This window comes from Symphalangus syndactylus, chromosome 8 (genome assembly GCF_028878055.3).
Source record: "Symphalangus syndactylus isolate Jambi chromosome 8, NHGRI_mSymSyn1-v2.1_pri, whole genome shotgun sequence".
Taxonomy (NCBI): Eukaryota; Metazoa; Chordata; class Mammalia; order Primates; family Hylobatidae; genus Symphalangus; species Symphalangus syndactylus.
In genome coordinates, this window is record NC_072430.2 from 143,672,828 (window position 1) to 143,696,525 (window position 23,698).

Sequence of the window (23,698 nt, forward strand, 5' to 3'; positions counted from 1 at the left end):
TGCGCAGTGCATACAGGTCAGAAGGAAGGGGCACTGTGGGGGCCCTGGAGGGGAGGTTAAGGGACGTTTTCCCCAAGCAGCCCCTCAACGGAGCCGTCCCCAGCAAAGCCTCCTCCACGGTCTGCTTGCTGCCCGGGTCCTCCTGGAGCCCACGAAGATGCAGGTGCCCACTCATGCTGACTCACATGGTATCCACGCCTGCTGGAGGTGCTGACTCTGCAAATACAGCCCCGAGCCACAGTGAGGAGGATGAGGAGGGTGGGGGAACAGGAAAAGCCACCCACAGCTCCCCCAACCTGGTAGACCTGATTCAAAACTTTGCCTTTATTAGCTCATCCATCTCTCAGTCACTGTTTGAGGAAGGTGCCATTATGACACCTTCCTCAAAGAAGAGGAGATTGAGGCACAGAGCAGCAACATCACTCGTCCCAGGCCACGGGGCTTGAGGGAACTGTCAGGGCCGTCTGCATACCAGAGTTAACCCGGCTGGGTGGTGAAGGCGCGCCTCCTCTGTTGACCACACTGCCCACCCAGGAACACCCTGGGTACATCTTGCCCTCGATGGCAGGGCAGTCTAAACCTCCCGAGGGCAAACCACTGTGTCCACCCAGAAGCCCTACACCAGCCGCTCCCCATGGCTCTTGGAGCTCAAAAGAATGTGGGGTCGGCTCACTGTCCCAGGCATTGAGCATGAATACAGGACGGGGTCCCGACCCTACCCCATCCTCTTTCTTACCCTGGCCTTCTCACTCTCTCACTTCCACCAGATACTAACTCCAGAGTAGGCTTCTCTGGCTGCCGAGGTCATGTTATTTGCACTGTGAGTGGGCATTCTGAGAATGCCACCCGGGCTGAGCCAGTGTTCGCATTTCACTCAAGAAAGCAGGACCCGCCTTCTCCAGGCCCCTCCAACTCTCCCATCTCTGCCCCACCTGCAGCCCACCGTGGCCCGCCCTAGACCCCTGCTCTCTGATGTCAAGCTGTCTCCAGCTACACACCAAGATCCAGCAGATCTTCCTGTAATGGGTGCCTCCTAGCTGTGTCGTCAGATAGATACCCTCATGCACGTGCCTGGGCAGTCTGGACAACTTTTTGGGGTGGTAAAAATTATATGTGCAACTTTCCACCCACTTTTAACTCAATGAGGTTAATTTTATTTTTTTGCATTCTACTCCCAGGAATAGGTGTAAGAAAATTCATACAAATGCATAATCTTCATAGTATTACTTAGATCAGCAAAACGGGAACACCACTGGAGGTGCACAAAATGCGTGTGGCTGAAATTGAGTGGAGAAGGATGCAGGATGGCGCAGGAAGATGGTGAGAACTCAGCTGTGAGGAAGGCGCAGAACACGGGCTGCGGGGAAGGCGTGCAGAGTGAGAGAATTCGGCTGTGAGGAAGGCGCAGAACACAGGCTGCGGGAAAGTGCAGAGTGAGCAGGATTCACTCTGGACAGAGTGCGTATGGGAATGCATTTTCTTCTTTGTGCTCTACAGTAGACACCCAATTAATTAGTGACTGAGAAAAAGCAGAGTATCCGCCTGGCTCTCTTTCTGCCAAGAACCACGACTGCCTCCACCGCTCCATATGGGACCACCCTGCCTAATACCTGTCTTCTGGAAATCGGCTCCACTGCTCCGTGTGGGACCACCCCGCCTACAACCCCTAATACCTGTCTTCTGAAAATCAGCTCCACTCAGAGCAGCCTCCCCATAGTGGCAGCTCCCTGGTACCAGTGCTGGCCAGGAAATGCACAACCCTCTGCCTCTCTGCCCCAGTCCCACTCACCCGCCAAGTCCCAGTGCAAACGCCACCTTCTGCAGAGCTCTGCTGGCTTAGAGTGACTTATGCTATCTCCCAGCTCCCAGGTCCCTCGGCACGGGCTCTCTTTATGCCACAGCTCAGCACTGATCATGTCCTGCTACGTGTGGCTCCTGGGTGAGCTCAGCACTGAACATGCCCTGTCACACGACTCCTGGGTGAGCTCAGCACTGATCACGCCCTGTCACGCATGACTCCTGGGTGAGCTCAGCACTGATCACGCCCTGTCACGCATGACTCCTGGGTGAGCTCAGCACTGATCACGCCGTCACACATGGCTCCTGGGTGAGCTCAGCACTGATCACGCCCTGTCACACATGGCTCCTGGGTGAGCACAGCACTGATCAGGCACTGTCACACATGGCTCCTGGATGGTCTCACGTGTGATGTGCTGCTTGCTCAAATTACATCACAAGCTCCTTCCAGGCAAGGACTCTGTCTCACTATTTTTGCGCCCAGCCCAGTGCTGACTCAAAAACAGCACTCGGTAGTCACTGGGTGACAACAGGAACACCAGCTTTAACACTCAGAAGAAGCTTGCTGAAGACTCCGTCTCACCCACTGCACACTTAAAAAAAAAAAAAAACGCAAAGGTTCACGTGTCCATTAGAGCTGGCCAAGCAAGGCACTGCTCATAGGACAAAAGGCTGCATTGGAGTTTGAAAGCTTTTAACTCACATGATTCCTCATTTCAGCTGAATCTTCCCCGGTCAGTTAGACTTAGTGAAACTTTAGATTATAACATTTCTTGATTGCTGTAGAAAAGGTCTGTGTGTACTACATGGCCAGAGGAAAGAAACCTACATCAGAAATGACACATATGGAGTTCCCCCTGGGCATGAAGATGTCAGATACTTTGAATAGAAATCCACAAATATTCAGACCCAGACCCTTACACCAGGGTTAAGAACTCCTAAAGTAGAGAGGGGACAGGGCACGAGAAGCAGGCAGGACCCTGTATTTAGCGGGGAGGTCTGGCTCTCACCTCACTGCTGAAGCAGAGTCCCTGTGTGATGCCAATGCTCGCACACACGGGGCATGGCACCAGGAGCCCCTCCCAGCCTTCCCTAGGTCAACAGCCTGCTCAGTGGAACTGTGCCTTTCACAGACCAGCTACCATGAGCCTTGGCCTTCAAATCGAACACTTTCTGTTGTGCAAACATGTCCACTGCCTCCCCTCTATCCAGGCCATCCTCAAGCAGCTCCTTTATCCTGGTGCTGTGATTTCAGGAGCAGTGGGGTGAGGGGGTGTACCCTGGTGGTGGTTGGGAATGGGTGGTCCTCTGGATGGGGATATGCCCTCAAGAGGGGCGGGTGAGCCTTCAGGATGGGGCTCTGCCCAGTCTTGTCCTTCTGCGTGTACACCACTAGATGGGGCCAACCGTGACACGTCACTAGGGCCAAGCTGAAGCGACTTCACTCCTTGCTTCCCCTTCCTGCTCAGTTGATGGGTGCTCTGGCGTGGGAAGACATTCAAATGCCCCGGTGGTTCAGACACTGCTCAGGGGCAGCGGAACAGGGCAGGGCACGCGATTCACCACTACTAGGGTGGGATTGGTTAAGACCCACCTTCAGAGAAGCCTCAACTCAAGCTCCTGAATGCGTCTCCCGCAGTGCCAAGCTGGGGCATCCTTGTGCACCTGAGCCCAACTAGAACCAGCTCTGAGTCACTAATGCCAGGAGCAGGGCCCGGCTTAGACGTGCCGGAGTCATCAAACCTGGTCCCCCAGGCCTGGCACTTCCAGCGCCATGGGAACAGGACCACACTGGGGGTTGACAGTGTCGGGCAGACACGTGGGTTTTCAGAAGCTCCTGAGAGAAACTGCCTATGGCAAGAAGGCCTGGCAGAGAGGGCAGCGGGGCGGGTGTACCTGCTCAGCCGACATACCTGTGACATCCAACGGACGCTTTTTTAGAGCAGTGACCACTGGCCCGTCTTTCCTGCGTAACAGGGGGCTGCTCCGTCTTTCGGCCACTTTCTGCTTTAGCCTGGACCGTAATTTCAGATTCGGTTCAGAAGCTGCACAAAAAGGAGATGTCATTACAGCCAGGCAGACACCACTGGCTCAAGGTTATCCTGTTGGTGGTTTTTTTAAAAATATGCACTCGCTCAACACCGCTGTGTTGCTGCAGGGGAGAGCGCAGGGAACTCACGCAGCAGGGGATTCTAACTCCCATTCATCAGTCCCAAATAACGAATAAAACGTATCCGGTGCTTTGGATAAACTTCTGTGGCCACAGCATTATGCAAGCGCTGGCACTGTCTTCACAGAATCAGGCCACCACTGTGTTTACCAGGAGATGGAAACAGGACTGACAAGCTGATTTACTGGGCGTGGCAGGAGGTTGCCGAGGTATGAAGTCACTTAATGGCGATGTCTCATAACCATGCTCTTCTAGATAATACACCCCTATCTTTATAGCTGTGTTGCTCTAAAATCAGAGAAAGACTGGCAGGGATGTGAGGCTGGGCCCAGGGATGTGAGGGTGGTGTCCACGTTGCACACTTTCTTGCTCGCCTACGCATCGCCCCAGCTGTGTCAGTCAGTGAGGCCTCCAGAGCATGAGGCTGTTGTCCCCACCCCAACCCGGTGAGGTTCAGCAGAGCCCATTCCAACACCTGCGCCAGCTTCACCTTTCATCTGACCACAGGGCGAAGGTACTGGGTGTGGGTCTGTTTCTGTGAACAGCTCTGCCTGTATGGACAGAGCCATTCGTGAATCTGCACCTTTCAGCCCACCATGGTCCCCAACTCATCTGCATCTGGAACCCAAACCTCTGAGGCCCGCCTTGGGAAGCACCAGGGATCTAAAGGCAGCAACTGGAGTCAAAGAAATCCCCAAACCCACCCGGGAGAGGTTATCGGCTTTCAGAGTCCAGAACGGCGCCAAGAATACTGCCACGGAGACGTGTGCCACACGGGCCTTTGAGTTCTGAGGTTTTACTTGGCTACTTTCAAGATTCTACCACTTGTAGATTTGCAAATTAGGGAGATTTTATCTCTTTTTAAAGAATCAGCACTCCTGCTGTTCTTAATCTTTCTGGAACAGGCAGTGCACTGCTTCCAGAGCAACAAGGAATGAGATGGAGTTTCTCCTGGAAGCAGGACTGATGTGGCTGGGTGATGGGGACCAACATGACTTCATTCTTTGGGACGTGCAGACAGCCCAGGACCTTCTCCACTTTGGAAAAGGCTTCGAGTCAGGGACAGTTTTGCTGCAGGTCTTGGAAGGATGTGGGAGAAGCAAGCTCCCTAAAGCAGCCTTCCCAGAGAGACCAAGGAGGCACTGTGAGAAGGTACCAGACTCTAAGCCTCTGCAGGGAGCGACGCCTCTGTGCTGTGGCATGGGGGACCTGGATGACGACAGATGACGGATTCAGCCACAAGCCGGCCTCTCCATGGGCTACTGACCAGGGCACACTTCTGTGCCTAACACAACCGACCGAGGCATGCGGAGATTCACATGCTCCACTTCTATTTCCACACTGGGTTTCTTGCCATTATTCAAAAAACAAAACCAAACCAAAAAAGCCAAGCCAAAAAACCCAGCTGATGACTAGGCAAGAAAACAGTTCCTCTTCTCCCACCACCAGCTCTCCACTGAAACCCACGTGGGCCCTGCAGGGATTCCCCGGGCCTGGGGCAGGAGCCACTTCTGACTCCTGAGAGGCAGGGGCTGTGTGCGCCCACAGAGGAGCACAGGGTCCCTGGCCCTGTGTGAAAGCTCTTCCTCGGTGGCTGCCCTGCCACGTGGAGTGGGACACATGGCATCGGGAGGCGGGCATGACGTGGCCACTCCAGGCTACATGGACTGGCTGTGGTACTGCAGCCCAGTTCACGGCCTCCCCCAGGCCCTGCGGGGGTCATCACACTGCCACCAGGTCATCAGTCGGGCGGCAGATCCTCCGCAGCCCTGCTGGGGACTCCAGACTCCTTGTGCAGGAGACTCTCGAGGAGAGCCCCGTGGTGGCTGCCTCACCCCATCCTTTCCCTCCACTCCCCTCCCCTTCCACATGCCTTTGCTCCACGCCCCTCCCAAGGCTGCCCCGACCCCCCACAGCCCCACTGCCCTGTCTTCCTCACAGCCCCACTGCCCTGTCTTCCTCACAGCAGGCTTCTCACCATCTGGAATTCTTCTGTCCCCTCACCTGTTTATCCTCTGCCTCCCAGCTCGCACACCTGCCTGGGCTCCCTGATTCTAGCCGACTGCACGTCCCTGGTTGGCTCTGCCTGCAGGGTGGCTGCAGCTGACCAGGAGGCTCCAGGACACCATGCCAGCACTGCCAAAGACAGCATGGCATGAGGCTGCGGCCTCCACTCGTCCCTGCCCCGTGGGCTATTCAGCACTCTGACTTCCCCGCAGAACCTATCGGACAAGCAGGGCTTTGGATGCAGGGCTGGAGGAAGGGATTGAGCAGCAGCATGTGGACTAGGAGAGAAGGGGGATGCTGGAGCCTGCCCAGGGCACATGAAGTGGCCTTCCTGGGGAGAACAGAGAAGCCCTAGGGGGCAGAAGGTAGCCGGGGGAGCTGCACACCATGAGGACCGGCTCATTGCCTGCTTTCAGGGTGGCCAGCCTTCCTGCTTCCTGCCCTCCCTCACTACTTCCAGGCCGGGCATCTCATAGATTGACTTAAGACATAGGGACCTACAATTTCGGCCCTTCAAATGCATGTGTCTTAAAGCTTGCACAATGCCTGTAACTCCAATAATTCTGTCAAAGGCAGCCAAAGTGGAAGATGCGGGTAAACCGGCACCTGGTGACGGTGAGGGTCGAGGCTGCACGTGCACTGGCTCAGTGCAGCAGCCCCTTCACCACCTCGCAGGCCTTCCACTCATTCCAGGCATGACGTGGCCAGGCAGAGGAACTGCAGAAACTGGATTCCACCCCTAAGAGGGCTGCAGGTACATTGACAGAACCAAAGCATCAGGCCAGAGGCCTCATGGAAGAGTTGCCCCTACCAAGTATGGGTGAGGGCAGGAAGGATGCCAACTGCACTTCCAAATGCAGCGTCTGCTCCTTAGGGAACAGGGAGCTCCTGAAGCCAAATCAAGTAAATGACTAATTAAGGCGATACAACATTCCAATCACAACCTTAAAATTCAACGCAGTGCCCAACGCCTAGCAGGTGCCTTCATCCTTCTGCCAGAAGCAATTCTGATGGAGACACAGGCTCGCTCCTCCCAACTTAAACATCCCGAGAGTCAGCTGCAGGTGAAGCGGCTCTCAGAGCCGGAATGCTTTAACTGTTTAGCAGCCGGGTTTACAGAGGGGACATGTGTGCACCTGGCACGAGTGTGGAGCGCAGTTTCTTTGTGGGCCTGATGCAATGTCCAGCAGCCAGCGAGGAAAGAACCCATTGATTTAGCAGCAGAGAATGCACAGAACATCGCCGTGGGACAGGGCGTGCAGGCAGAACTGCAGAGAGAAGGAGTTACCTGCTTCCAGCTGCTCTGCCCTGAAATCCTAAAGTGACACCAAAGGAAATATTAAAGAGGATAAAGACAAGAGGACAAAAAGTAAAGTGCAGAAGGAAGGGGCTGGAGAAAAAGTTGAGAATTGTCAGAAGGGGGAATAAAAGGATAAAAAGATGAAAAATGGGAGTGCAAAGGTCCTACAACAAATTACTGGAAACGCCAGGAGAGGAGAGAATCAGCAGGGTGGAGAAAATCAAGAGCAGAAACTGCAGACTTACTTCTCCAGCTGAAGAGGAGCTGGACACGGAGGCCAAGAATCCCCCACCTGTGGGATCCCAAACTGCTTCAGAGCTCTGGGGACAAAGGCTCGGCCTTGAGAACAGTTTTGTACTTGGCAACAGCCACATCGAGGGCAAGAAGACGACCTGAAAACCCTGCAGGAAATCCGTCCCCAACTGATCAACCAAGAGTGCGACAGAATAAAGAGATTTACCAGCAAACGAAGACTCCAAAAACTCATGCTCCACGCACGACTTCTCCAAGAGCCACTGGAAGACGTGCATGACCAAGATGGCAAGGTCGCAGAAAGGAGGCCACGGAGCCCTGGAGAGGAGGCTGGGGCCAGGTCGGGAGAGCAGACCGTTCACACACGCCGGGCGGTGGGGCCAGAAGCACCAGGCGGCCTGCTGTGCGGAGGAGGGTCTCCTAGGTCTGCTGAAATGTGGGCCTGAATTAACAGCAGGCAGGTGTGAAACTAAGCAAATGAAAAAAAATGATCAACTTCCGGAAAAATTTCTACGAGGTGAATGCAGTCCAGGTGGACTCTGGTTCTGCTGTGAACGTGACACACGTTGTAATAACGCAGGCGGGACAGGCAGTCAGGCACGGCCATTCTCCTGTCATGAACATCGTGGGGGTCTATGTGAATGTACGTTTATTTACTTCGGTAAAAATAAAAAGATAATTCTGGCCGGGCGTGGTGGCTCACGCCTGTCATCCCAGCACTTTGGGAGGCTGAGGTGGGTGGATCACCTGAAGTCAGGAGTTCGAGACCAGCCTGGCCAACATGGTGAAACCCCGTCTCTACTGAAAATACAAAAATTAGCGGCTGGGCGCGGTGGCTCACGCTTGTAATCCCAGCACTTTGGGAGGCTGAGGCGGGTGGATCACGAGGTCAGGAGATCGAGACCACAGTGAAACCCCGTCTCTACTAAAAATACAAAAAATTAGCTGGGCGTGGTGGTGGGCACCTGTAGTCCCAGCTACTCGGAGAGGCTGAGGCAGGAGAATGGCGTGAACCCGGGAGGCGGAGCTTGCAGTGAGCCGAGACTGCGCCACTGCACTCCAGCCTGGGCGACAGAGCGAGACTCCGTCTCAAAAAAAAAAAAAAAAAAAAAAATTAGCCAGGTGTGGTGGTGGCACCTGTAGTCCCAGCTACTCGGGAGGCTGAAGCAGGAGAATCCCCTGAACCCAGGAGGCGGAGGTTGTCTCACGTGGACGACAGAGCGACGTTCCGCTTCAATCAATCAATCAATCAATCAATCAATAAATAAATAAATAAATAAATAAAAACATAATTCTAAGAAGATAAATGACAGACTGGAATTTAACTCCTGTAATACATGAAAACACAGGATTGCAAACAACATATAAACAGTACCTACAAAGGAACAAGAAAAGACGACGCCCCATAAGAGAACAAGTCAATGAATTGCCGCTAAACAGCATCCACTCAGCATTGATGGAACTGCCTCACATGCCCTGCGTGGCTCCAGATGCTGGGCACAGGGTGGCTCTGAAGACAGGGCCTGCTCAGGGCGGCCCCCGCTGCCCAGCTCCAGGGCACCAGCCACCCTCGACCTTGAAGCACGTTGCTCATGTGCTCCTGGGGAGGGGGAAGCACACAGGCATGCCCGCGCTTGAGTGACGGCGACGGCGCTGCTCACTCAAACACCAACAGGCTCGCCATCTTCATCACCCGCCAGATCGCCTAGAATGAACTGCAACCCCATCCCGTCCTGCTCGTGGAGGGGTAGGGACAATGGACTCTCAGGCTGCTGGGGAGGGGTATCATTTGCTCCATGTTTTGGAATATACACACTCTCTGAACCAGCAGCTCCATTTTCAGAAACGTTCCCTACAGAAATACTAGCACAGTGAGGAAAGCTGCTCAAAGTTGCTGGCAAAATGGTAACTAGAAAACAGTCCAACTTAACATCTATGTCTTAGACTACTTGAGAGAAAGGCGTTGAGCTTCATACGTAGAAATGGAATAATGGCCACAATATAATATTAATTAAAAATAAAGGTAGAGGAGAAAATGCAAAATGGGTATTTTTGTTAACAAGACAACTCAGATACACACAAACACAGATACACACACAGACACACAGATACACAGACATACAGGTACACACAAGGAAATACAGATACACACACAGAAACACAGATACACAGACATACAGATACACAGAAACACAGATACACACACAGGTACGTACACAGATATACACACAGATACATAAACACAGATACACACAGAAACAGATACACAGAAACAGACACACACAGAGATACACAAACACAGAAACACACACAGATATACAGAAACACAGATACACACACAGATATACAGAAACACAGATAAACACCCCACACACAAAAACATACAGACACAGATATACACCCCTCACACAGAAACACAGACACACACACAGATACACAGAAACACAGATACACACACAGGTACATACACAGATATACACACAGGTACACAGACACAGATACACACAGAAACAGATACACAGAAACACAGATATACACACAGAAATAGACACACACACAGAAACACACATACACAGACACACACACAGATACACATCCCACACACAGAAACACAGATACACATACAGATACACAGAAACAGATACAGAGAAATGACATACAGAAACACAGGTACACACAAACACAGATACACAGAAACACAAACAGATACACAGATACAAACACAGACACACATACACACACAGAAACACAGACACACAGATACACACACAGAAACACAGATACACACCCCACACACAAACACAGACACACACACACACAGAAACACAGATACACATACACAGATACACATACACAGAAACACAGATACACATACACAGATACACATACACAGAAACACAAACACACACACTGAAACACAGATACACAAACAGGTACACACCCTATACATGGGCAGAGAAAGATATCTGGAGAGATACATACCACACCAATAACAGCAGCTATCTCTGGGCAGTGAGATTCAGGGTGTGTGGACTGTGTTTTACTTTGTTATACAAGCATGCATTACTTCTACGGTTCTTTTAAAGAAGGTGCCGCGTGTGATGCGTGCAGGTGGCGTGCTTTCCCCCACACTCTTTCCCCCACTGCTCAGACACAGACACAGATACACACAGAAACAGATACACAGAAATCAGTGAAAAGATTTCATTTGCCGTCAATCTCAGTGTCGTTTTACCACTGCACAGTGGAAAAAAATATGTATTTGAAAACAATTAGTTCAAGAGCTCCTGGGGTGCTTTCCACATTAGGAGTTCAGGTTTGATGGATGTCAAAGTTGGAAGGATGGGGCACAGAGCCCTCAGTGGCCCACTGTTCCTGACACAGAAACTGCCTAATATTTAACCATACTCACCATCCCTCTAAATTTTTTGGAAAGGCACAACAAAGCCTATTTCAGAACCTTCTGAATACACTCACGCTCACTTTTTAAGAACATGAAATTGATGGAGGACCCAGCCCGGCACAAGAGCCCCTGAATCCCAGGGGGAGGCTGCCTATCTGCTAGCAGGAAGCTCGGCTGAGCTGGCTCTGGGGGGGCACTACAGATGTTAACCCTCTTCTTGTCTGCTCAAAGGCAGCTCAAGAACAATGGATTCCACCGGCTACTGCCTCAGCAGCAGCTGAAGGGATACTCACCATGCTGCACCTCCTAATGTATGTACCACCCCTTTACACACAGCAGCAGGAAGTCTCACCGCGCTGCGCCTCCTGAAGTATGTACCACACGTTTACACACAGCAGCAGGAAGTCTCACCGCGCTGCACCTCCTGAAGTATATATCACACCTTTACACACAGCAGCAGGAAGTCTCACCGCGCTGCACCTCCTGAAGTATGTACCACACCTTTACACACGGCAGCAGGAAGTCTCACCATGCTGCGCCTCCTGAAGTATGTACTACATCTTTACATACAGCAGCAGGAAGTGTGGGCACTGCCCATTTCTTCCTGGTCCCACCCCTCTCCAGCAGTTTCTGCAAACTGCATTAGAAAAAGGGATGGCAAGCAATGGTCAGAGGCAAACAGAGAGCCCCTTCCCAAACTCAGGGATGGATGTCAGGGTGGAAAACACACTCTGTCCTATTTCACAGTACCCTGAGCCTACTCTACACACGGATAAGAACACTTGTAACTTTATTCAGGTCACTAGTACACAGGGAGAAAGCCATGAGCCTATTGACGAGCTGCGGGGCTTGACTAATGAAAGAACCATGAAGCCATGAAGTGGACACCCACCGCCCCACCTTGCAGACCGGCGGACACAACGGGAGGTCATCTCATCTGCCCAGGATATGGTGTCGTGGGCGCCAGCCTGGCCACAGGCCCTGTGCTCTTCCTCACCAAGTGGGACAGCTTCCCCCCCAAATGGAGGAAAACCCACCCTATCTGCACATCTAAGCAATGGATGGATGTTTCCCACCGGCAGCCGTGACCTTGAGCGACTGGTTTCAGAAGGCCCCAGGTGAGGGGGGCAGAGCTAGATGAACACTTTTCAAGCCTGACCAGGGAGGCAAGTGCAGGGGGAGCCCAGGACCTTTGACTGACTGCCCAGATCCATGATCCATACAGGGGCCATCAGAACTTGGTCCCTAGGACCAGCCCAGCCCCCTCCCAATTCTCACCTAACTGTGGAGACCAAGCCCCATCAAGCAGGCTAGAGAATGCTGGAACAAGGCTGAAGTTACCAACTTCTCACTGAACGTGAGCTCTGGGATTTTGCTTCCTTAAAAGAGCCAGGACGATCCATGGCAGTGCCACAGCCCAGGCAGCAGCCAGGCCCCAACGCATGCTGGAGAGAGTGTTTGCCGCTACGACTATGTGCCCAGGGACACATGAGGATGCTGGACAAGGAGTGCTGTGGAGTGCACTGTTTTCAGTGCTCAGGTCCAAGACGCTGCTGACAAATGGGAAGGAACTGTGCTGGCTGGACAACAGTCAGTTGTTTTGGCCTCTTTTCATCTATCCGCAGTCACATGAGGGGAAAATTTAAGAGTCATTATAAAAAATACACGGTGACTAATATCTTTAAGAAGATCACGATGAAGACGTTACTGGGGAAAAATAAGATCCCTCGACATCATCGAAATGACAAAACGTTGCTTGCTTTTAGAAGTGGAAAAGCCTCCATTCCTCAGTGTGAACGTGGACTCGAAGGCTCTGTTTAAATCAGTTTCTGGTGAAGCCATCTGACACCCACACAGTGCAGGAAAGATCCAGCGTCCTATGTCCGTGACAGTGATCCACACAGTTCTGTCTCTTATGACTATATTTAAAAATACACATTTGGCGGCTTCATGAGTCTGCAGAAACCCAAGTCAGGGTGAGCCTTGAGGCTGCACAGACATGGGAAGGGACCAGGCACCACCTCACCCTGGGCTGAAATCTGGCAGGAGGTGTAGACCTCTGAAGTGGAGACACCCCTGCTGCCAATCTCCCAGGAAAGGGGCGGGGCCTCCGGCAGGAAGAGCTGGACCTGAAGCCCCGGGTAGAGGGGTGTGACTCTCAAGCCCAGCGGTGGAGGCTCCTGGGAGATGGCGCTCAGCTGAAGGCAAGCCAGCAGCCAGGAGATGAGCCCTGAAAAGCTAACAGAGCAAGATGGGCCCTTCTGGCCAGATTTTTGGTATAAATCTTGGTGTTCCCATCCCTGTGGTCCTTCCCTAAGTGGAGGTGAGTGGTTCCTGCTGGTTTCTACCTGAACTGTGGGCATGGAGGCAAGGAGGTGGGGGGATGCCGGGTCCGGCAGTTACCAGTCATTGGATGGAGAAAAAAATCAAAAACACCCTAACAGCGTAGAGAAACAAGAGCAGAAAACACCTTGGTCTGGTCCTACTTGAAGGACTTTGCAAATATTAATTCATTCACGTCTCATGACAGCCCCAGGAGAGAAGCAATTTAAAGGTACATTTCACAGATGACGAAACGGAGGCACAGAGAGGTTCAAGAGCTCCCCCAGGTCCCAAGGTGGTGGGTGAAGGAGCTGGGCAGAAACTCAGGCACCTGGGCCTGCCCACAGGCACAGGCGACGTGAATGCTCAGAATATGCCCAAGCTCAGAATAGGAGTCACTGCATTGCTTTCACCACGGAGGTTAGACATTTGAGCTGGTACAGGTGTGACCCGTCAGCAGAGCCAGCAAAGGACATGCAAAAAATGCATGGGGTGATGATGAAATTCACGACAGTGGCAAAGCTTTTCACATGTTCACAGGTCATACAATCGCCCTTTAGAGATGGAGAAATGGGCAAACTGTGTGCCAGGTCAGGATAAGTTAATGCAAAGTCAAAATCATATAATTATTTAAGTCTACATCACAATTATTAAAGACTATTTCAGTTCATTCAAGGAACTTCATAACTAAAATTTAATGACGTGTTTCATATTACCAATTATTGCAGAAAAGCACAGATGTAAATTACTTAGAATGAGCGATGTCACGGGTTTGAAAGTAGACAGATGTGTCAAGGGTGATACAGGGTGTGTAACTACACACTATTCTCTTAAGTGGTTTAAACATTTTCTCGAAATCTTTATGTTATTAATATTATTAATGTGGTAGTGATGTCTTTTTAAAAACGGATAATGCAATCAAATCTTAATGAAGTTCTTCTGGAGCACTAGTCTTCTAAATAACATTTCCTGGAGTGTGAAAAAAGAATTCTCTCTTCCGTTTTCAAGGAAGCGGGGAGTTGGAGGGTGGTGCTATCACAAGGTTAGAAGCACAGTAGAAGGTGTTGGAGACTTTGCTTCCAATCACCCCCGAGAAACACAAGGCAGCACAGGAAGCCAACGGCCACGGAAACTACAAGAGATGGTGGGGGCCCTGCCTATGGGAGAAAGGCCTCTGATGGCGAACAGCAGGGAAGGGCCGTGACAGTGTGCCGTCTCCCATGCTGATAGCCTTCCTTGCTATGAAGTACTCATGCCGGGTTCTGTTTCTTAGAACAGGAGGCTGATCTCCAGGTAGTGCTGACGTTTGGGATGGGGGAGGAACCAGTGCAAACAGCTCCTAGGGCTCCCCCATCCCTGCTTGCTGTTGCGAGTTGGGGTGTGGAGCTGCTGAGGAACTGCTCTGGGGCCTCATTGGATGGGTGTTGTGTGCTGTCCTTTCCTGGGACCCTTCGTGGAAAGGCACCAAATGGGGTGTTTCCGGGAAGGCACGTCCCCACATGGGGCCGACTTGCTGGGCTTGGTGCTCTTGCCGGACGCTCCCTCCTGGGTCCATGGCTGTGGAGTCTGAGTGCCACAGCCATCGCTCCCAGGACAAGAGGAGACTCTGGGGCTGGGTGCATGCCACAGCCGTGAGGATGTGGGTGTGGGCAGACCCACTGTGCTGATGAGGAAATGGAGGCCAGGGGAATGGAAGGCATTTGTTTCAGGGCACACAGAGCTATTGCATGAGTGAGCACAGATCCAACCCACAGCGCTTGACGACACCTCTGGGCTCCCACCCTCCGCCCTCGGCATCGTTCCAGTTTCTGGGGCAGGGTTCTTCCGGGTAGGCACGTTCTTCGCCTCCCCATTCCCCGGGTCTCTCTCCCAGCATAGGGCCCACCACTCACCGTGGACTTTGGTTTTGTTGATGGAGTTTGATTAATAATAGCATCAGTCCCTAGAAAGGGAACCTGGAGGGCAGTTTGTAAGAATCGGCCCACAGATTCTCTCCTGATATTACCGGAGAGAACCTTTCTGGAAAAAATATTGATCTCTAAATCGGTTCTTTCTGTGGAGCTTTAGGGCACTCTCCAGGTGAAATCCAGGACCATTCTCAGTAGAAGCATCAGTAAGAACCACAGGCTCACACCCATGAAACTCAAAGCAGCAGAAGCTCTAGGTTCACTTTTCCCAATAAAGGTTTATGGCCCAAATGGAAATGCACCCATGTTTGCGGGGTTCTTGTGCCTCTGACTTGCAGAGGACACGGCCGTCCTGATATGGCCCACTCCAGCAGGGTCTCCACCATCCCGATACAGCCCACTCCTCGGAGGTCATGGCTGGCCTGTTACGACCCACTCCTCCAGGGACTTGGCCGGCCCAATACGACCCAGTCCACCTGGGACATGGCCAGCCTGATATGACCCACTCCACTTGGGACATGGCCAGCCTGATATGACCCACTCCACCTGGGACATGGCCAGCCTGATATGACCCACTCCACCTGGGACATGGCCAGCCTGATATGACCACTCCACCCGGGACATGGCTGACCCGATACGGCTCACTGCTCCAGGGACACCACCGTCTCAACACACCCTAACAGAGCCCACTCCATTAGGAACATGGCTGGCCTGACATGGTCCACTCCACCTGGGACACGGCCGACCTGATAGAGCTCACTCCTCTAGGGTCACAGCTAGACCAATACAGCCCACCACTCCAGGGACATGGCTGGCCGATATGGCCTACTCCTCTAGGGTCACAGCTGGCCTGATATGACCCACTGCTCCAGGGACGTGGCTGGCCTGACACGGCTCCCAGCAGCCCCTCACAAAGCCTCACTGCTCCAGTGAAGAAGCCCTTGTGTGACTGAGTACGTTGTTTCCGCCCAGAACTGGCCGAAACCTTTGGATAACAGAGAATTTGCTTAGCAAGAAAAAGTGGTGCCCCTAGGCTCTCATCTCCAAGAGCCACCCCCTAGGGAGGATGCCTTGGGATTTCCCACACTGTCTTACAGTTTGTGGGATCCACTGGCCACATCTGGGATGAGGCACTGCCCGCCCTCAGCACCTGCTCCAGCTCCTGCCCTCGCCACTTCTCTGCGCAGAGCCTCTGGAAGGCACTCCCTGGCCCCTGCCCTTCTTGCTACCCCAGCGCACTGCCCACAGCCACCCTAATCATTATCTAAAACCACTGCCGTGGCCCCTGAGAAAGTCCCAGAGGGTCCGTCCTGACTTGTCAGACACTGCTGCAGCCGCCTCTCCCTGCTTTTAAGATGGTCCAGGTACCTGCTTGTGCCTAAATGTCCTTCTCCCTTGGCTTAGGACAGAACTGTGGCACGTAACTCTGAGCCCAGCTGGGATATCCCTGTAGGACATAGCGAATTTCTTTCTCATAAAGATTTCCCTCCCACTCTGGGGACCTGGAAGGCCATGCTGCTGGCACTGCCCAGAGCCATCCCTGAAGGCCACAGGCTCACCTGCTTTCAGACGGCACATGGCCCACCAGCAGGAACTGCTTCACCCCGTGACCACTGCGGGGATGCCCCTCAGTGTGGCAAAATCTAACACACCACCGAAAGAAAACTAAATTGAGTGTGCTTTCCAAGTGAGTTTGAGTGTTCAACAGTGGTGTACATGCGTGAGGTTCATTTCTTTTGGAATAAATAATAAGGAAATGCTTAGGGATATCTTTTAAAAATGATGCTCTAATGAAAGGAGCAAATATTTAAGAATCTGCAGGTGATTCCTTCTCTAAGTGGAAGACAGCGGTGGACCCTGTGTGGCTTGTGGCATGGAAGGTGCCTGTGCAGGAGACCTCCCGGCCCACAGCATGCCTGGGGCTACTGACCTGTTTTCCTAAGAGGGAAGTCATCTTTGGCGTCGTACATTCCCAGGACAGGGTGGTTATAGGAGGTCGACACTCCGCTCTGTGGTGGAGAACTCTGGTCAAGGGAACTGTGCTGCGTTTTCCTGGAGAGAAGGCAAAGACAGATGGTTTAGTTTGCCCAGGGCACTGCCCCAGACACGCTGCAGCTGAGAAGCCACACACGATGATCTTTCCCTTGAAACCTCAGCCCCACCTCAAAAGACGTGCCTCTTCCCTAGGCTCAAGCTGAAATTGAATGGAAACAAACAGGATGCTAAACAAGCAAGCAAACATCCGATGCCCACATCCTCCTCTGCGGGGCCGGCGGTGCTTGGGGCTGGGATGGGCAGCACCTCTGGCTGTTTTCCTGGTGGCTGTTCTCCACCTGGCCCTGTCCTCTCAGATGGCTCCAGCCTGGTCGGTTCTCTACCAGGGCCACCACCGGCCACTCAGAGAGCCTGTCCCCGGTGGGGAGAGGCAGAGGAAGACAGTAGGCTGCTGCATAAGGAATCAAAGGTGAGTTCATAGGCAGCCGAGATGGGGCAAAAAACGGTCTAAGAACAAATGCTGTGATGTCTGGGACTCTCTCTGCCACCTGGAGAGAAGGAGCCCATGGTGCTGTCTCTCAGCAGAAGGCACCCATCGTCATCCGTGCCTTCACCAGAGCAAAACTGACCCTGGTCACCTCCCTCTCTGGGGGAGGAACAGGGTGGCAGCTACTGATACCCTGTGCCCAGGGAGCTAACCTACGAAAGGGACTTCCCGTATGAACAGCTGGGTACAACTCCACACCCTCCAGGCAGCAAGACAGGAATGGTCTGCTAGGAGGATGGCCGGAGGAGGGACATGGGGAGGAGGTCGGCCCTGGGCCGGGAGGGGGATGTGGGCTGCCACCCAGATGACCATCAACAAGGCCTTTTCTGAGGGCACTGACAGCTCAGTCTTGCTTAAAACACTGTGCTGAGTGGAATAAATTCTGAGTCTTTAAACTGTGTAATCTGCTTAATGACTAGAAACGAATTTGCCAACTTACTTATTTGGAATTGGTTAGACTATTTGAATACATAGTATGCCACACCAATGCACCTGGAGTTATTTGAATTAAGAATGGGAGCTTGTAAATGGGTACAGGTGTATATTTAAATATTTGAAAGCACACCAGTGCAAAGAATGTGCTGAAGAGAACTCACAGACAAAATTGAGGCGCCAAGCCCAGGCACCTGGGCCGTGGGGTGCTGGGCCGTGCATCATGGGAGGAGCTCAGGGAGCTCCGGAAAACTGCGCGGCATCAGGCCACGCCCCAACCCCGCCCACTGCTCAGGGCGCACCTCCAACCCCAAGCAGCTTTTCACTGTTTCCCGGGGAATTCCACCATGCAGTCAGGCTGGGACTGCAGGGCTGGGACACGCCTGTCTGCACCTGTGCAGGGGCTGTGGCCTCCAAGTGGGACCGCGTCCTTGTGCAAGACTCCCTTCTCTTCCCTGTTGTTCTGCCCATCCTCTCACAATCTCATGAAAAGGTCTGGGGGCAACACTCTTTCTCTACCAAATAGTATTTTCAGATTGTATCCTATGGGGAATGTGATCTTGGCTGATTCCAAACTTCTTTGACACCAGGTGACAGTCTGGGACCATTTCTGCATTCACTTTTTCCTTCATAGGAAACATGGAGTGACTTGCACTTGCATCCCACGAGTTAAAAGATCAGTATTTACATAATAAATCATGTAAATAAATGGAATAAAAATTATTATATTTGAACGGTAGGATTTGCTTAAAGCAGGAGTTGCAAAAGTTATACTGGTTTAAGATCTAACAGACCTTCTCTTACTGTTCTGATCTCTTGAGGTGCCTTCAGTGTTAAAACCCCCACTTTCCTGTCAAATCTTAAAACGAGCAGAGCAGCAGGTGCAGGAGGGGCTGGGCCCTGCCCTCCAACTGCCAGCGCCACCCTGCTGGACCACCTCGATGGATCCAGAGACCTCACAGGAGCGACCTCACCTCCTGCACAGCCCAGCTCACCGCCAGGAGCACACCATGCAGGGCCCGCCCCACCGCGCACCTGCCCTCCAGACACCAGGAGAGGGCAGCCCTCACCGTAAGGGCTGGTCACACCTGCCCAGCCCTGGTCACATGGTCCCAGGCCAGACCGCACACTCGTGCCCTCCGTGAAGAAGCATCCAGCAGGGGCGAGCATAAGTGAAGCTCTATCCCTGCTGCAATCACACCTGCACCGCACACAATTACTCTCACATCTGCACATCACACAACTAGTAACACATCTGCACATCACACTACTCACACCCACCCATACCTGCACCTCACACTATTCACACCCACACACACCCATACCCATATCTGCATCTCACACTACTCACCTCCACACCTCACACACACACACTCATACCCACACTTCACAATACACCCAGCTCACAACCGCAGTTCACGCAACTACTCACACCTGCACCTCACTACTACTCGCCCCCACACTTCACACTATTCACACCCCTCACACCCGCATCTCACTTTTCACAGCTGACACTCACACCTCACACTACTCACACCCACTCACACCTGAATCTCACTTTTCACACCTGACACACCTACACTACTCACACCCAACTACACTCACACCTGCACTACACACTAGTCACACCCACATTCCACATCCCACTCAGCTCACTCCCACACCCCTCACAACCTATACCCCCCTACGCCCCCTCACCTTACACAAACTCATGCCTATACCCCACACTCACACCCAACTCACACCCCACATCTACCTCACACATAGCCCACCCACACCCCACACACCCACACACTTCATGCCTCACCCACCCACATCTCACGCCCGCCTCCCACACACCCGCATCTCACACTCACACCTTTCACCTCTCCCACACCTCACACTCATACCCCACACTCACCTAACCCACTCCATAACCCACATCCCACATTCACACCTTACACTAAGCTCACCAGAATCTCACACCCACTCACACACTCATGCCGGCCCACTCCACACTCACACACAGTCACACTGGCCACCCCATAGAGCCCTGAGGGTAGAACCTGCGGAGCCGCTCCCTCTACCTCACCTGACCAGAAATTATCTTCCGGTTTTTCAACCTTTCATTTCTTGCAGCCTGGGGATGGGACACAGATGCTGGGCCAGGAGCTGAGGTGCAGCCTCCACGGGGCCCTGGGGCCAACCCGGATGCCGCACCTAAAGGCAATCCTTGTCTTCCGGAGGAAGATGGAAAAGCAAATACTGTTTTCTTCTAAACACTGGCTTAACTGTAGAATAAAGCTTCATACGAACTCAACCATTTCAATTCTGAACCACTGCCCTTTCATCAGATTCGCACCAGTGATTTCCAAGAAATACAACGATGAACCACACACGCCAGGATACTCCAGCAGAAATGTAACATGATGGGAGCCACATGTGACATTTACAATTTCCTAGTAGCCACATTAACATGGATAAAAATAAATGAGTGGAATTAATTTTAGTATTCGATTAAACCATTATAAAAACCATCCTTTCAACTTAGAACCAATATAAACATATTAATAAGACATCGTAGTTCCTTTCTTCAGACCAAGTGTCTGAAATCCTGCGCTCTGCGCCTACGGCCTGTCCTGGTCAGACCCAGCCACGTTTCAAGCACTCGGGAGCCATGTGTGGCTTGTGGCAGCCACACTGGAAGGTGCCATCTCATCACAACAGTCTTAAAGCTGGAAGCGCTGACTCATGTAAACACCCACAGAGTCTGCGCCCTGATGAAGCCACAGCACCATCCATCTCTGCAGCCTCCCAGCCCTGGTCTGCTCTCAGTCGATTCGCTTTGCTGACTGAATTTCCCATCAGTGGAGTCATGGGGGTGGCCTCTTTGTCTAGGCACCGCGCCTCTGCGGCTCCCCCAAGCTGTTGCAGGCACCAGCGGTCCGTTCCTTGTCACTGCGGAGTAGCATTCCCATGTGTGCAGGGGCCCCAGTTTGCGCGGCCGTTCCCCTGTTGATGGGAGCTTGGTTCTTTGGTGACCGTGACCGTAAGAAGACGATTCATCGTGTTGCTTGCTTTCATATGTCTTGGGCAAATATGGAGAAGGAGCACTGCTGGGTCACAGGGTTGGCGGGCATTTGTCTTTGTAGGAAACTGCCTGCCTGTTTCCCCAGGTGTGATTCGGATTCCAACAGGCAGCACGCAGAGGTCCAGGGACACCGCATCAGCTCCAGCACCCGGCCTGTTTCACTCCGGCCATCCCCACAGGTGTGAAGGGGCTGCTTGTGCGGTTTTGATTTGCATTTACCTGATGACCAGCGATGTTGAGCATCTTTTCCACACTTACTGGCCATCCTGTGAGGTACCTGTTCAAACCGTTTGCCCATATTTTTAAGTGAGCGGCTTGTCTTTTTACTACTGAGTTATATGAGCGAGCTCTACGTTTTGGATACAAGCGGTTTGCCAGATATATGCACTGTGAATATTTCCTTCCATTCTGTAGCTTGCTTTTCAATTTTCTTAATGGTGCCTTTCAAAGAGCAGAAGTGTTTCAGTTTGTGGAAATACCATGTTTTGGGTTTTTGGTATCTAGTCGATGATTTTGGCAACCTAAGAAATCTTGCCTCCCCCTCCCCATCAAGGTTGGGAAAGTTTCTACTAGGTCTCCTTCCAGAAATTTGATCAGTTTTGTGTCTAGGCTCAGGTCTATGACATCTGAACTAATCATGCGTGGTGTGAAGCTGGGGTCAGGGCTTCAGTTCCTTCCCCATGAAGAGCCAGTTTTCTGACAAAGTTTCTGCCACCACTCCATGGTGTTTAAGTTCAGGATTCAAATATGGCAAAACAAGAAACCACCAGACTCCAGGGAAACAAACCTGTCCTCTGGCTGACTTGAGATCAAGTCCTTCCCCCTCCAGCCTGAATGTCCCCAGAGCCCTCTGAGAAGAGGTACCCCCGCCCCTTGCCATTAAAGCCAGGGCATGCTGGCCTTGTCCAGGCCAAGACGCCCACCTTGAGCACCCGGCTCACCCAGGGAATTCCAGGAAAAGTGAGTCCTCCCAGCCCCAGCCACTCTGTTTGTCACCCCTCCTCCCTGAAAGCCCCCCATCTCCCGTCTCTCAGCACGTCTCTCAGCACATCCCTCAGCACCCTGAGGCTGCCCCAGGCCACCTCTTCTCCCGTGGCCTCCTTGACTGCAAGGTGCAGCCTTTCCCTGGGCCTGCTGTTCCGTCCTCCCCTCAGGTCCAAGCCACTGCCAGGCTTCTATTCCTTCCAGCCTCGCCCCCGCCGTCCGCTCCCCACTGACTCCTGGGCGAGGGGGCGCCAGCTTCCCACCTTCTTCCATGCTGCCATGGCCACCCTCTGGGGGCTGCTCTGTGCTCACCGTGACCCCTGCTTCCCAGCAGCCCCACTGCTCTGGTCCTGCATCTTCCCGCTGCAGCCTCCCAGACTCTGTGCTCCTCTTCAGAAAGGGCTGCCTGTGCTTGCCCCACTCCCATCACTGTCTTCTCAAAGCTCCCTTGCTCGGCTGCCTCACAGGGGGACCCAAGGCGGCCCTGCCCTGGCCCAGCAGGCTCTGCACTCCAGCTCTCCATCCTCCGCCAGGCGCCAGGCCCACCCTGCCCTTGGCTCCTCATCCTGCCCTTTCCAGCTTGGGCTCCAGGGGCACCATCTGAACTGCGACCCACACTCCTGTCCCTTGCTCCTTCTGCCCTGCAACCCCACACCCTGCCCCAGTCAGTGGGACAATGGAGTTTCTCCACAACCAGTCCAGGCAGTGGACTGGCTCTGGGGGCGCAGATCGGGGTCCCCCTCAAAGCGGCCTCCCAGGTGCTGGTCGCCAGCGATTCTCAGGAAGCCACCTCCTCTCTCAGGTCCCAGTGGCTCACTGCTGTCACGTGCTGCCTCCCATGGACACCGGTCTCACACCTCCCTGTGAGTTTGTGTGTCCCTGGTCGAGTTACCCAAATCCAGGCGGTGTGTCTGCCGTTGGGTGCAGCTTATGTGCCACTGGCAAGCACGGTGGCTGCCGGAGCGGAGGGCGTGGGCCACCTGTGCTGGAAACACCTTTTGGAATGTGTCAGGGTAGCGGGCGGCCTCCATGGAAACAAGGGGGATCGCGTCTGGGCTGTGGGGAGTCTCACTACACATAGCTGTCCATTTTGAGGCTTGAGAATAGCTATTTTTTTTCCAATGAAATTACTGACATTTTGATTTACAAAAACTCCCTTATTGGATTTTTTCTAGAAATGAAATGAACCTTGAGAGCAGCAGAAAACTGCATTTCAAAGCGATCTTCTGTTGCCCTTGCTCACTGTTTAAAGCCGCATCACCTCGTCACTGGCTCGCACTGTGCTCTGTGAACTCTCCTCCGAAGGCCTTCTTTTGCATGGCACGTCGGCTCTCTTCAGTCCTCAGACGAACAAGTCTTTTGTGGTCTCTGTCAATTGCGTGGGCTCTGGCAGGGTTTTAGTATAAAATAATGGAAGTACCACAGGGGCTTCCTGACTAGCCTAAGAATCATTGAAGCGTCAGGTGGGAGTGCTGTCGGAGCACAGAGGATTCAGACAAGAGTCCAGTTTAA

The 23,698-nt window shown here is 52.8% G+C and overlaps 1 protein-coding gene across 29 annotated transcripts in view; it reads right to left on the reverse strand.

The window, feature by feature from the left end:
• HDAC4 (histone deacetylase 4) overlaps positions 1-23,698 on the reverse strand; it is a 353,093-nt gene that overhangs the window by 94,033 nt on the left and 235,362 nt on the right. For 27 of the 29 annotated variants that reach the window (XM_055291146.2, XM_063645833.1, XM_055291150.2 and 24 more), the window contains 2 exons: positions 17,089-17,210; positions 3,711-3,842 (listed from right to left, as the gene is read on the reverse strand). In XM_055291146.2, coding sequence (XP_055147121.1) covers positions 3,711-3,842; positions 17,089-17,210 — 254 coding nt within the window. The remainder of the gene's footprint in view (positions 1-3,710; positions 3,843-17,088; positions 17,211-23,698) is intronic. The other 2 variants (XM_063645840.1, XM_063645841.1) reach the window with 1 other exon arrangement.